General features: G+C 47.8%; 1 protein-coding gene across 1 annotated transcript in view; it reads right to left on the bottom strand.

The window, feature by feature from the left end:
• The window catches only part of LOC308515014 (solute carrier family 12 member 8-like), a 38,426-nt gene extending 30,195 nt beyond the window's left edge, over positions 1–8,231 (bottom strand). The window contains exons 1-2 of the mRNA XM_081085406.1: positions 8,150–8,231; positions 6,456–6,543 (exon numbers count right to left, since the gene is read on the bottom strand). Coding sequence (XP_080941532.1) covers positions 6,456–6,543; positions 8,150–8,217 — 156 coding nt within the window. The 5' untranslated portion in view covers positions 8,218–8,231. The remainder of the gene's footprint in view (positions 1–6,455; positions 6,544–8,149) is intronic.
• Between the last annotated feature and the right edge of the window lie 5,540 nt (positions 8,232–13,771).

Raw genomic sequence — 13,771 nt, 5'->3', positions numbered from 1 at the left:
TTTATCAAAAGTTTTTTGAGAATCTAACTGGGTAGTTCTCCACTCTGGCTGTACACGAGAATCACCCCAGAGATTGTGCTTTGATTAGCATGGGGTGGGGCACAGACATCACTGGCTTTTCAAAAGCAGCCCAGGTGACGCTAACGTGCAGCCAGGTGAGAACCGCTGGGCAGGACACTGTGCCTCTCAGCCTCCCCTCACAGAACTCTCCAGACCAGTGCAGAAACGTCATTGCTTCTTACCCAAAAGGTTATACATATTTATGTTTAAAATATTTTTTCTTACAAAGCCTGTCCATTTACTCAGCATGGAAACGGGACTGCCCTTCTAGTGTGGTGTCCTCCTGGGGCTGGGACTGACCTCAGGAACTTGATGAGGCTCTGGCACCAGAAACCATGACCTCCAGCTGCCGCCAGCCTTCCCACAGACACCTCCTGGAACCCCTGCAGCGCCCTCAGGCTGTGGCCAGACAGGGACTGTCTAGGTATAGTGACTTGTTTATGTCCAGTCTGTCCATTGTGCTTATAATGGTCCATTCACTCACCAGTCTTTTACATAAAACTACGATCCAGCCAGTTTTCTGAAAAATAAATGAAATGTTGGTCCTGATGTCTGGGTAAAGCATAAAAACTCCATTTCATCTCTTTCCCACCTGAATCCAGTCCCTTCCTTTCTGTCATCCATCCGTCCCTGTGGGGACATTTGCGAGGACACGTATATACCTGGCACAGTGCTGGGCACATGACAAGACTTATAGGTACAACAGTAACCCACACAGCTTTGCCCCCAGCCCTGGCAAGGTCACATCACTGTCTATTCACACGGGACTGTAAACCAGCTAACTGTGCAGTGGAGGTGGGGGTGAGACTTTATTTGAGCAGGTGCCTTTCTGTCAGACACCTGTCTGAGCCAGTACAAAAACCTCTCTATCTTCCCAAAATACTACCTGGCGTGTGAACTACCCTCACTTCTTTTTACAGTAACTCCTGGAGAAAATCACTAACTCCATCTCTCTGCTCTCGGTATTTGGCCCCAGCTCCCACTTGAGCCGTAGTCACAGGAGACCCCACCAGTCCACGGACTGCCCCCTTCTCTTGAAGGACTGGATCTGAAGTCATTTGCAAGGTGCTCATTCTGCCTCCTCTCATTCCTGTGGCCCCTTGACATTATAGAGGAGTATATGCTGAAACCCTTACACTCCCAATCTTTTTTTTTTAATATTTTTACTGATTTCAGAGAGGAAAGGAGAGGAAGAGACAGATAGAAACATCAGTGATGAGAGAGAATCATCAATCAGCTGCCTCCTGCACACCCCACACCAAGGATCGCAACCAGGGCATGTGCCCCAACCGGGAATTAAACCTTGACTTCCTGGTTCTTAGGACGAAGCTCAACCACTGAGTCATGCCGGCCAGGCCCCTATCTATTAACATGGCGATGTCTCCATAGATCCCCAGTTTTCCCTCACATCCTATTTCCATAGACCCGCGTTCTCTAGTACTGTCCTCACTCAATGAATTGACCAACATCTCAATCTTGAGTCACGTTTTCTCCCACTTGATAGCCATTTCCCTAGGATACAAAGTTGGCTTCCTTCCTGAGAGGAAGCACCGTGTCCGTGATGGAGAGGGAGGACAGCGGGCTGGCTGGGTGGCAGAGGCTGAGCAGCTGGCAGGTACAACTGTGAACACGCAAAACCATGCCTGTCTCCGCCAAGAATGATTCGAGTTTACTCTGTGGGATACCCCATTTTTAATAAATACATTGTTTGGGTACTTTTGTTACTTAGTCTGCTCTATTTTGCTAGTTAGCAAACCCCAGGGCCCCTAAAGGACTTGGTCTTTTTTGATGTGTAAAAAACAGGGTCTTTTCCTGGACTGTATACAACTTTATTCTAAAGCAATCATTTAATCTATTTAACTCTACCCCTACTAATACCTGCTCTTGACACAATTCCTTTTTGTATCAGTGAATAATATTGGGATTGACTTTTTAGCTTTTCCTATTTAGTTAAATACTAGAGGATTGGGACATGAAAATTCATGCATTCAGGGGGGTCCCTCAACCCGGCCTGTGCCCTCTCATAGTCTGGGACCCCTCAGGAGATGTCTACCTGCTGGCTTAGGCCAGTTTCCCGGGGGATTGGGCCTAAGCTGGCAGTCAGACATTGCTCTAGCAGCCCAGGAGCCCTCGGGGGATGTCTGACTGACAGCTTAGGGCTGTTACCCGTGGGGAGTGGGCCTAAGCCACAGTCCAACATCCTTACCACTGCTGAGGAGGCGGGAGAGGCTCCCGCCACCGATGCTGCACTCACAGCCATCAGCCTGGCTTGTGGCTGAGAGGAGCTCTACCTGTGAGAGCACACTGACCACCAGGGGGTAGCTCCTGCATTGAGCATCTGCCCCCTGGTGGTCAGTGTATGTCATAGCAACCAGTTGTTCCAATCGTTCCACCGTTAGGGTCAATTTGGATATTACCCTTTTATTATATAGGACTAGAGGCCCAGTGCACAAAAATTTGTGCACTCGGGGGCGAGGGGGGTCCCTCAGCCCGGCCAGTGCCCTCTCGCAGTCTGGGACCCCTCAGGGGATGACCACCGGCTGGCTTAGGCCCGCTCCCCAGGCGATTGGGCCTAAGATGGCAATCAGACATCCCTCTGGCAGCCCGGCAGCCCTCAGGGGATGTCCACTTGCCAGCGGGGAGCAGGCCTAAACTGCAGTTGGACATCCTTAGTGCTGCTGAAGAGGCAGGAGAGGCTCCCACCATCACTGCTGTACTGGCAGCCATCAGCCTGGCTTGTGGCTGAGCAGAGCTCCACCCATGTGAGAGCGCCCTGACCACCAGAGGGCAGCTCCTGCATTGAGCGTCTGCCCCCTGGTGGTCAGTGTGTGTCATAGTGACCAGTCATTCCCAGTCATTCTGCTGTTAGGGTCAGTTTTCATATTACCCTTTTACTATATAAGATAGAGGCCTGGTGCACAGGTGGGGGCCGGCTGGTTTGCCCTGAAGGGTGTCCCGGATCAGGGTGGGGGTCCTGCTTGGGTGCCTGGCCAGCCTGGATGAGGGGATGATGGCTATTTGCAGCTGGTCACACCTCCTTCAGGGTGGGGGTCCCCACTGGTGTGCCTGGCCAGTCTGGGTGAGGGACTGAGGGCCGTTTTCAGGCTGGCGGGCAACTGAAGCTCCCAGCCTCTCCTTTTTTTCTGTTTTTTGTTTTGTTTTTTATTCTGGGATTTATTTACCTTCTATAGCTGTCACTGGAGCTGAGAGCTGGCTCCAGCTCTGAGGCCCGGCTCCAGCTCTGAGTCTGCGGCTGGCTGAAAGCAGGTATCTGGGTTTGTTTAGCTTCTATAATTGAAACATTGATGCCATCACTGCCGCTCTAAGCTCTGAGGCCGAAGCTGGCTGAAAGCAGGTATCTGGAGCTTGTTTAGTTTCTATAATTGCAACATAGTTGCTTAGAGTGCAGCTCAGAGGCCAGCAGCGGCAGGCGGGGAATGTTGGCTTCCTTCATTGCTGGAGCAAGCAAGCCTCCTGTTTGCTTCAGCTGCCTGGCTGCCGGCTGCCATTTTGGTTGGCAGTTAATTTGCATATCGCCCTGATTAGCCAATGGGAAGGGTAGCGAAGTTACGGTTAATTACTATGTTTGTCTATTATTAAATAGGATGGGTGACTCATACCAAAAAATGTGCCCCCTCCTAATGTGTTCTATCTATTAGGGTCTCCCATGAGGGACTGGAGGGGAGGCAAATGTCCATAGGCACCTGCCCACACCAGGTATTATGATTTGCAGAGATTACCATAGAGCCGCGCTGCAACCACAAGGGACTCAGGATTGTTAGGAAGCATAACATTACTGAGACCGACACCTGAGAGCCAGGAAAAAGTTCCTGCGGGCAGGGACATAAGGCAAAAAAGACAATTCTTAGAGAAACCCTGGGCCAGGAAGCCAAATAATTAGAAATACATTAGAGAAGCTGCAGGAAGCCCAGAGATAAACAACAAGCCGAGTGGTTACAGGTCAGTGGAGAGGAATCCAGCACAGCCAGCAGCCATGGAAGGTACCGTCCTGGCAGAACGCGCCCAAGAGAAGAAGTGCATGGAGGAGCTTCTGGAGAACCAGCGCGAGGGGCGCCTGCTGGAGGCCCGGCTTGGTCTGCACCCGGAGGTGAGACCCTCTGGGTACACAGACCAGACCCAAGAGGCCTTGCTTCCCCAGGACTCAGGGAAGCTCAGGGATGGACGGGCTCACAACCGAGGCCACGGCTAAGATGTGAAGCCGAGATGAACGGTTCATTAAAACCACATCCAGGTGGTAGTTTGTATCGAGTGGCCACATAAGACCAGGCACTTGCACCTTCCAACCACTACACGTTCTCTGAGGACGGTCAGTAAAATTGTTCGTGGCCCACTTATCACCTGATTATAGTACCTGCTATTTCAGCCTCGTCAGTCCCAAGGAGTCAGTCCCGGGAGAGAAGAGGGAAGAAGAAAAGCCAAGGTTCAAGGTTTACGGGGAAACTCTTGCGTGGCCCTCACGGTGGCGGGCACACCAGGGCGCTGCTCTCTTGTAGTGGCCCTGGTTGGTTACTTGTTGCACCAGCCCATCTGCTACCGAGAACAAAGAACAGTACCTTTTCTTTCGTTCTGGTCTTTACAACTATTCCAGGAAGTGGTCTCTCATCCTCTCCAAAAATGACTCTCCACCTCTCATCCTGGCATGTGCATAGTGGCATTCCCACATGCTATTGCCAGGCATGGTTTAGCACGTGCCTCCCGCCGGCCAAGCACTTGCCTACCTGTCTCGCCCTTTGGGACAGGTGGCATTCCCACACGCTTCCTCCCTGTGAATATTTTTACTATCAGCGGTGGAATTTCCACCCACAGAGGCCCTCCCATGCTGTTCACCGAGATGTTTTTACTCTCTTGCTGTCTGGCCTCCCTTGGATACAGGCTGCCTGCCCTCCCACACACCCGTTCCTGGCTTTTCCGCAAAGCAGGGGAGGGAGGGAGGGAAGAGAGGAGCTCCAGCCCCGAGGATAATTTGCCTCATTTCATCCAGACCAGAGTCTCTGATGGTTGAAAGGACCCCTGGGAGGGAGTGCACTAGAAAGAAACGGGCCTTAAGAGTAGGCAGAGCTGGCTGGCCACTGGCAAGCCGCAGCCAGCAGCAGGCAGCTCCCCCTGGTCAGAGGGTCTGCCGCTCCCCAAGGCCCTTAATTCCTCTAATGCAGCCAAGCTTTTCATCCACAATTAGAGAAAAGGCCCCTGGGAGATGAAACTCAAGATGAAAGCAGGCACGTAGGCATAAATGAGGGCCGCAGATTCCCTCCCTGAGAGCAAACCCCCTTGTGGGGGCCCTGGAAGGCGGGTGCCAGTGCTCTCATTAGGACCACTGCTGCCCCCTTAAAACCTGCCCCCAAGGTAAGGTCACGACCCCTGCACGCAAACATCCCCTTCACATCAGCGGCTACATGCCTTAAAAAGAAGCCTTTGCTAGTGTGTAAACCAAGCCGAAATGTAGCTCTAAAAGTTGTTAGAGTTTCCTGCCCTGGCGTTGGCCCAGCAGTGCCCCCTCACCGCCCATGATCAGCCAGGCCTCACCAAGAGGAAAGGGTCATTTCTCCTAAAATGTGAGCAGTGACACCCAGGAGCTAACTGAGGAAGAAGGGCTCCCCGCCTACTACCTTCCTCGACAAATAACGGGAATCGCAGGGTCCACATTCCTCCAGGAACCTAAGGGGAGGTAGAAGTTTTGGGGGTTTCCAGAAAAGTGTCGGGCAATCTTATTCTCCTGGGTTCCAGAGATGCCAAACCAGTGTCCTTGAGCATCACATGACCTCCAGCCTGAGAAGGGGCGGCTGTGGAACGTGAGGAATTCGCTAATCTTCTCTGGGTAGGAAGTTCAGCTCCAGAAACAGAGATGGTACAGCCAAATCTACCCGGCCCACCCGTGTGTGTGGAGAGCCCAAGGGGTCAGGGTTCTCAGAGGACAGCAGGCCTCCTGGCCTGCCTCCCACAGGCTCTCGCCCTGGCTCTCGGCTCCCTCCATCTCCCTTAGCCTTGCCGCCCTCCTTCTGTCTGTCAGCCTCCTCCTTCTTACCTGCTTCCCGTGAGCAGCACTTTCTGTTCAGGGTGGTAGGTGAGGCTATGGGCAAAAATGAAGGGCTGGTGGAGCTCGGGATTTGAGGTAAACAGAACCTGCTTTTGTCCTGATTTTTGCCCCCACTCTTTAGTCACCTGGGTGCACGTGACTTTACAGATGTGGCTGTCTGTTCCTAGGGATCCATAAGAAGAGCCTGGACCTCTTCCATGGTTTTGACCCCATCTTCTGTCCTGGACCCAAGACTATGTGGATTCCCAGGCAGAACTGCAAGGGGCAGGCTGCCATTTGTAGATGGGATCAAACAGACGACCTGGCACACCGAGCCCCCGTCAGTGCAGCACTCACCCACCTTTTCTGCTATCAGGAAGTCATAGCGGAGGGCCTCGCGGGTGCAGATGGCGCCAAGCAGGAAGACAAAGACGATGTACAGAAACCACCTGCAAAATACCCAGGCATGGAACAGAGCTGCCACCCCACCCCCAGCCTGGCCAACCCCCTCGAAACCCACCCCACTCGGCCTTGGACCTTCAGGTTCCCATGGGGACCTGACTCAAAGGAAAGAGAAAGGCTGATCATAAGCTTCCCTAGTTCCCCTTGGGGGCACCTTCCGTACTCTTTCTCCTTAGTACATTTCTTAGCAAAAAGGAGGTATTGTTGCTTTGTCTCTTCTTTACAGTAAAGAAAAACACACAAAGGGTGTTGGAGGGGGAGGAGGAGGAGGCCCAGTTGGCCTCTAGGTTGCCAGGACTCAGGCTAGAATTGGCAAGCAGCCCCCTCCCCTTCATTCCGCAAGAAGGACAAGTTGATGGTCGGTCAGGCCTCTAAGTCCTGCTGCTCCTTGGCTCCCAGATGATAGACAGCCAAGCCAAGTGTAAAAAGGCCTGCAGTGACCTGGCTCTGCCCCCAGATGCCCTGTGACTTTGAGCAAGTCCCATGATCCCGGTGGCCTCATACCCATCTGGGCAGTGAGAGGATGGGCCAAAGCTTCCTCCTGGGATCTCCCAGCTATGACGAAAATGAGACAGGGTTCTTTCTTTCCTTTCCTTCCCAACTCCCAGCGCACTCTCTCACACTCTCTTGTTGTCTTCATTTTCTTCCCAATACAACTGCTTGCCCTATTTAGCATAAAATAGACTGGCATTGTGTGCCTGGCTAAAAGCAACAGTGTCCGGACAGTAAGTTAAGAGCAAATTCAGCATGTGTGGAAAACATATGTTAATATTTATAAATATCACTGTTAAAATAATGCAGGCACTTTCAACTTTTCAGGTCACTGCGCTGTCTGTGGTCTCATTGCCTTTCACACCCACCCCATGAAGGCTTTTTCTCACAGTACAACAAGAAAATCAAAATATTCTAGAAGGTCAGAAAAAGGCCCCAGGCCACCCGACCTGCTCGTGTGGGTGGCACAGTGTGACCTAAACCCAGGGCAGCCTTAGGGGGGTGCAGGGAGGCTAGCTGGGGGAAGAAGGACCAGGCTTTAAGTTCCTTCTATGTGTCTTTATACACAGTGTCTCTTCCACAATACATACGGCCCACACCTTTTCATTGTTCCCATTTTACAGAAAAGAAAAAGGAGGCCCAGAGAACTAAATAAATGCCCCAAAGTCACACTGCAGTCAATCTGCACCATAGCTGAAATGCAAACCCTAATTTGATTGCAAAATCCTTCATCCTTATGCTCCTTCAAATGATCCTGGAAACTCAATGGTTAAAAAAGTTCCCAAGTTCAAAATAGGGGTGGAAGAGGGGTGAGGCTGGGAGGCTGAGGAGAAAGGGAAGAAAGGAATGGATCTGTGTTAGTGACACTCCCCCCCCCCACCCCCCACCCCCGCCTCCAAGTTCCCAGGCAGGGCACATGAAAGGGCAATCGTCTGAACCCACCAGACTTGAATTTTCCAGCCCACTGAGTGTTAAAAAGAGGATTGGAATATGAAATAGATTGGTCAGAGTTGGGGTGCTTCAGAAAAAGGGGGCAATCCCCTCTTTCACCAGGAGTCTTCGCTTCCTCTCCCAAGCTGATTGCCACTGAGGGGAACTTACGAGATGCCAACAGCTGCGAGGGAGCCCAAGGGGATGCTGGCAGCGGGCTCCCTGAGATCACCCCCCATGTTGAAGCCGGCCATGACTCCTGAAAGACATCCAGATGAGAAAGGGGTAAGCAGGGTACTGCACCAAGCACCTTCTCCTCCTCGGTCCCTCCTGGAAGCTATCCCTTGGCCAGCCCTCCCATCTGCAAACCTCACTTCTCAATCTCCCGTGGCAACTGGGGAGGCATCCGTGGCATGAAAGGGACCTTTGTGGGCTGAACAATGCTGAGGAAGGCCCTACCAGCTACAAAAAGCATCTTATAGCCCAGCACAAAGTAATGAGGGTCAGGGAGGCATCTGGCAGGCTACACAATGGTCCCAAGGCCCTACACTGAGCTCTGCCTTCCATGTGTCAATCCCCTGAGAAGGGTTGACCTCAGCAAACCTCCTCCTGCAGCTCCTTCAGCAGAGTTCCTTGCATATGCTGCCCACCGTCTAACTGGGGTTCTGGTGTCCTGGGGGCAAGTCTCACCTAATAGAGCCAGAGACCACATTCAAACCTCCTAAGCTAAGAGCTAAGATGGCAGCCAGCAGGACAGCAGTGAGGAAGAGAGTGTGAGTGAGTGAGGGAGTGAAAGGGGACATGTGTGTGGACATGTGTGGTGTGTGTGTGTGTGTGTGTGTGTGTGTGTGTGTGTGTGTGTGAGGGACAGTTAGATCTTGCAGGAGTCTCAGAGGCTGGCAGACTGGGCTCTACTAGATGGGGAGCCCCTGCTACCATTGCAAGCACTCCCAGGGGGGTTGGCTCTGGCACAGAAACCATGCCATCTTGAAGGGGAGAGCTGCTGTGACTAGGAGCCCAGCCTCACCACCACCCAGACTGGCCTCAGACACCATACCTGACCCTAGAGCCACTCCAGCCAAAGACCTGCTACCTCATCTGCAGACCCACAGACTCCGAGACTCCAGCCTCCCCAGGTGCAGGCTCGTGTGAGTCCCAGAGTGTGCTCCCCTCCCACCAAGCCTGCCACTTCAGCCACAGGCCCCGTGTGACTTGGCACCTCGACCCTTCAGTGAGAGCAAAAATGGGGAGACAAAGAAACAACCCCCCAAAGGAAAGAGAAGGATGAATCACCAGAAAAGGAACTAAATGAAATGGAGGCATGCAATGTGTTAGAAAAAGAATTCAGAGTAAGGGTAATACAGTTCCTTAACCTGCTAGATGAGAAAATCAACAACTTATGTAAAAATCAAGAGGAAATCAAGAATGATATTGCTACAATAAAAAACACAATGGAAGGTTTCAACAATAGACTAGAAGAAGAGGAGGACCAAATTAGTGAGTTAGAAAACAGAGCAGAAAAACACACCCAGTCTGAACAGCAATTGGAGAAAAAATTAGAAAGCAGGAGGAGAGCCTAAGGAAACTTTGGGACAACATGAAATGAAATAACCTCCATATAAAAGGGGTGCCAGAAGGACAAGAAGAGGAGCAAGGATTAGAAAACCTATTTGAAGAAATAATGACAAACCCCCTGAGCTGAAAAGGGCTCTCAACGAACTCCCAAGAACAATCCGGATGCTACCAACACTGAGTCACATCATCACCACTATTCCCAAGAGCACTTCTGAAAGGTGATAACCGGGGAGACAGTGCAGGATGGTGAGGAGGGGACGTCACTCTCTGTCTGAACACCCACACGTGCACACACACACACACACACACACACAGGGGAAAGCTACAATCCACGTGTCCGAACATCAAATGGGGTCCAGCCCACAAGAGCTCTGCCTGACCCAGTCAGGAAAGCCTCCCAGAGAGTGCATGCATCTCCGGTGTGGCCTTGAAAGGAGAGCCACATTGGCTTAGGGGGAGGAGGAATGGTCTAACCCCATCATTATGGGTTTATGAACACTTTCAACCTGACAGGGCCTATGCTATTCTCTACATGCATTTTTATCTTGTTTAATCCTCACAACAACCACATCAGAAGAGTAGAATTATTTCCCCTGTTTTATAGAACAGGAAACTAGTACTCAAAGAGGTTAATTAAAATAGCCTAAGGTCACACATTTACTAAGTGGCAAAAGCCATGATTCGACCCTGGTCTGTCTGACTCCAGAAATTATGCTCTCCACACCTCTGCAGGAATACTTACAGAAGCTCAAGAGAAGCGGAGCAAAGAGAAAGCCTGGGGCCTGAGAGCTAACGAGGGGCTGTTTCAAAGAGGACCCTGAATTTTGGACCAACACTGGGACCTGCCACATATACTTTGACCCAGCAATTCCACTGCTAGGATTTTATCCTAAGTACATAGTCAAGGAGATGAGTAAAATCTGAGCCAAAAATGTCTATAAATGCTCTTTACAATGGTGAAAAGTAGAAATAACCTAATGTCTAAAAATAGCGATTGGCTAAATAAATGATGATACATCTTTCAATAAATTCCAGGTCTCCAATATTGTCAGGAGTATGTTGTAACATGGAAAGATATTTAAAAACTATTGTTCCATTTTAGAGGCACATTAGAAAACAGAGCATATGGTCTGATCCCATTGTAAGAAAAAACAAACATAAATAGATGCATAGAAAAAAGAAGTAGAACGTGTTTTGAAATGTTGACAATGTTATTTCTGGGTGATGAATAAACATTTTTTATTTTATTACTTATCTATATTTTCTCAGTTTTCTACATTTTGAAATGAGGGAAAATAATTCTTAAAGGGCTTTTTGTTTAACGTGGTATGTTAGGCACATTTTCTTTCCTCTGGTTCCCCTCCCAAGAGCCCATTAAAAGGGCAGTAAAGAGGGGAAATGAATACAAGCCCCTAAGCAAAGAGAATTGGGAGGGGGATGTCTTAAGTAGATGAAAGGTTTCCGCCAATGTCTGGAACACAGAAAATGCAGATAATAATAAAGAGTGAAAGGAAAGGAACAGAGAGCTTTGGAATACTTCTCTAGAGGGTTTGAATAAACTGCCCAAGGAAAACCAATGCTGCTGGTGCGGATGTCTGCACCCCAAATGGAGCCTCCTCAGAACCAGCCATTCTCACAGATGTGCTGCCGTCAGCTTTCCCAGGAAGAGGGAGCCCCACCGGGAAAACAGACCTACAGACACTGCAGCAGGGAATCCACGCCAGCGACCGAAGATGGCCAGCTGTGTGATGAAAACCAGGAACAAACACACAAACACATGCACGATAAAAATAGAACAACCTGGGCTGGAAGAACATAAAAACCAGGACACAGAGGAGAATTTTGAAGGAAATACTAATCAGCAGCTTCAGACACACCCAAGAAGATTATTCTATCTATAAAGAAAGTTGCCATGAAAAACAAAAAATAATCCAAGAACAAGAAAGGACTTTGGGAAATTAAAAACATGATCACTAAAATGAAAAAATGCAATAAAGATCTAAATGATAAGTAAATATCCCAGAACTTAGAATAGAAAGATAAAGGCGTAGAAAATTTGAACAAAGAATATAATAGCGACGAAATCTTGGATTTATAACATCGAACTAATAGGAGACCCTGAAAGAGCAAACAGAAAAAACAAATAAAATAACCAGATAAATAATAGAAATAATGTCTTCAAACTGAAGAAGACACATCTTCAGGTTGACATATCCTATAAAGTAGACAACAAAAAGAACAAAAACAAAACAAAATCTCCATACCTACATGCATCAAGAGAAATCCTAAAAATTTTCAAAGATCAAAAACTGAACACTTGCAAAGGAACAAAAATTAGACTGGGATCAGACTTCTTGTTTTACCTTTTTTTTTTTTTATTGCTTAAAGTATTACAAAGCAGACTTCTCATCAGCAACACTGAACGGTAGAAAGCAATGGAACACTGATTTTTAAATTGTGAGGAAAAATTATTTGAAACTAGAATTTTAGCCCAATTACCAATTAAGTGAAAGTGAAGTTAAGCAAACAAGGGCTCGGAAAGGTTACCTCCACATCCCATTTCTGAGAAAGATGCTAATGCATGTACTACAGCAAAATCTATAATAATAAAAGCATAATATGCTAATTAGACCAGGCATCCTTCCATCCTTCAGGACGAAGCTGGGGCTGTGAGGGAAGCCTGGGACCTGGGTTCCAGAGAGAAGCCAGTGCCAGCAGCCAGGGGAAGGAAGGCCTACTCTTGCATGAATTTCATGCATGGGGCCTCTAGTGAGGATATAAAGCATAAAGTTGGAAAACATGAGATTCAGAAAACAGTGGTAATAACTCAGGAATGGAGCAAAGTCCCAGAATAACTGCTGTACAAAAAAGAAGCCAGCAGGGATTGAAGCTGAAGGATGGAGATCCTAACAGGATGCCTCTGCATAAAAAGTAAAGTCAATACAATGGACAGTACAATTAACAAACTGAATGATTTTAAGGATACGTTTACTACATATTTTGACAATAAGAAAAAAAAAGGTTATTGAAACTCCAGGAAAAGTAAACAATAAAATAAAGATCTAAATACAAAGCAAACTAAAACATGACATTTTAAACAACCAATGAAATTTAAGAAAATTTAACCCATTTGGCTGTGATATTAGGAATATTCTCTCCTAAGTAGCACAAGGACCATGTCATAATCACACAGCAAAAGGAATGGAATTCTAGCCCGCTACTTTGATCTTCAATGAACAACAACTACATACTCGCAATAGTGTATATGTGCATTGTTTTTAACTTCTAAAATTTGACCTATAGCCTAGCCAGTGTGGCTCAGTGGTTGAGCATTGACCTATAAACCAGGAGGTCATGGTTCGATTCTCGGTCAGGGCACATGCCCAGGTTGCTTTCTCAGTCCCTGGTGTGGGGTGTGTAGGAAGCAGCCAATTAGTGATTCTCTCTCATCATTGATGTTTGTATCTCTCTCCCTCTCCCTTCCTCTCTGAAATCAATAAAAAAATATTTTTTTAAAAGTGTCACTCATTTATTCAATTCTTTTTTAAAAAAAAAAATTGACATGTAGACAAAGCACAGAGGATATAGCTATAGCTACAAAACAGAATACAAATATTACCTAGCTCGGTGAGGTAAAAGTAAAGCTGTAGCTAACCAATATTAGGAAGTGAAAAGAAGGAAGATAAGCAGAGGGAAGAATAAGAGCACTAATATTTTTGTTGTAGTGGTATAAAAACAAAATGTAAGTCTCATGATTTTCACTCAGGATTGGCTTGAATAGTACAAGCTTCAACCAGTTTAATAAGAAAACCTGAAAGAAGAGCTGACTATAAAATTTGTTAGGTAGATAAAGAAAAGGCTAGAAAATATTTATATACCAGTTGCAATACATTTTAAGTTAACTCTGTACTTATCTATATCTTGTCATCATAAAAGAGAGTTTGTAAGAAGAGCAAAGAAATTTCCAAAAATATTGAGCAGCTTGTCTTTGAAGTTACGAAGACTGTTGACTTCTAAGCTTAAGACAAAAAAAAAATTTTTTTAATAGATTTGAGTGTGTATGGGGGTATGGGGAGAGAGAGAGAGAGAGAGAGAGAGAGAGAGAGAGAGAGAGAGAGAGAGAGAGACTGTTCACTTTAAGTTGTAAACTACAGTTTTCATGGGATTTTGTCCACTGAACTGCTAATAACCAACTTGTTATAGCTTCTCTGACATTGG

This window comes from Myotis nattereri (assembly GCF_964212035.1).
Source record: "Myotis nattereri genome assembly, chromosome: 3".
Classification (NCBI taxonomy): domain Eukaryota; kingdom Metazoa; phylum Chordata; class Mammalia; order Chiroptera; family Vespertilionidae; genus Myotis; species Myotis nattereri.
The sequence above is the reverse complement of the archived record's forward strand: the minus strand, read 5'-3'. Positions and strand labels throughout refer to the sequence as shown.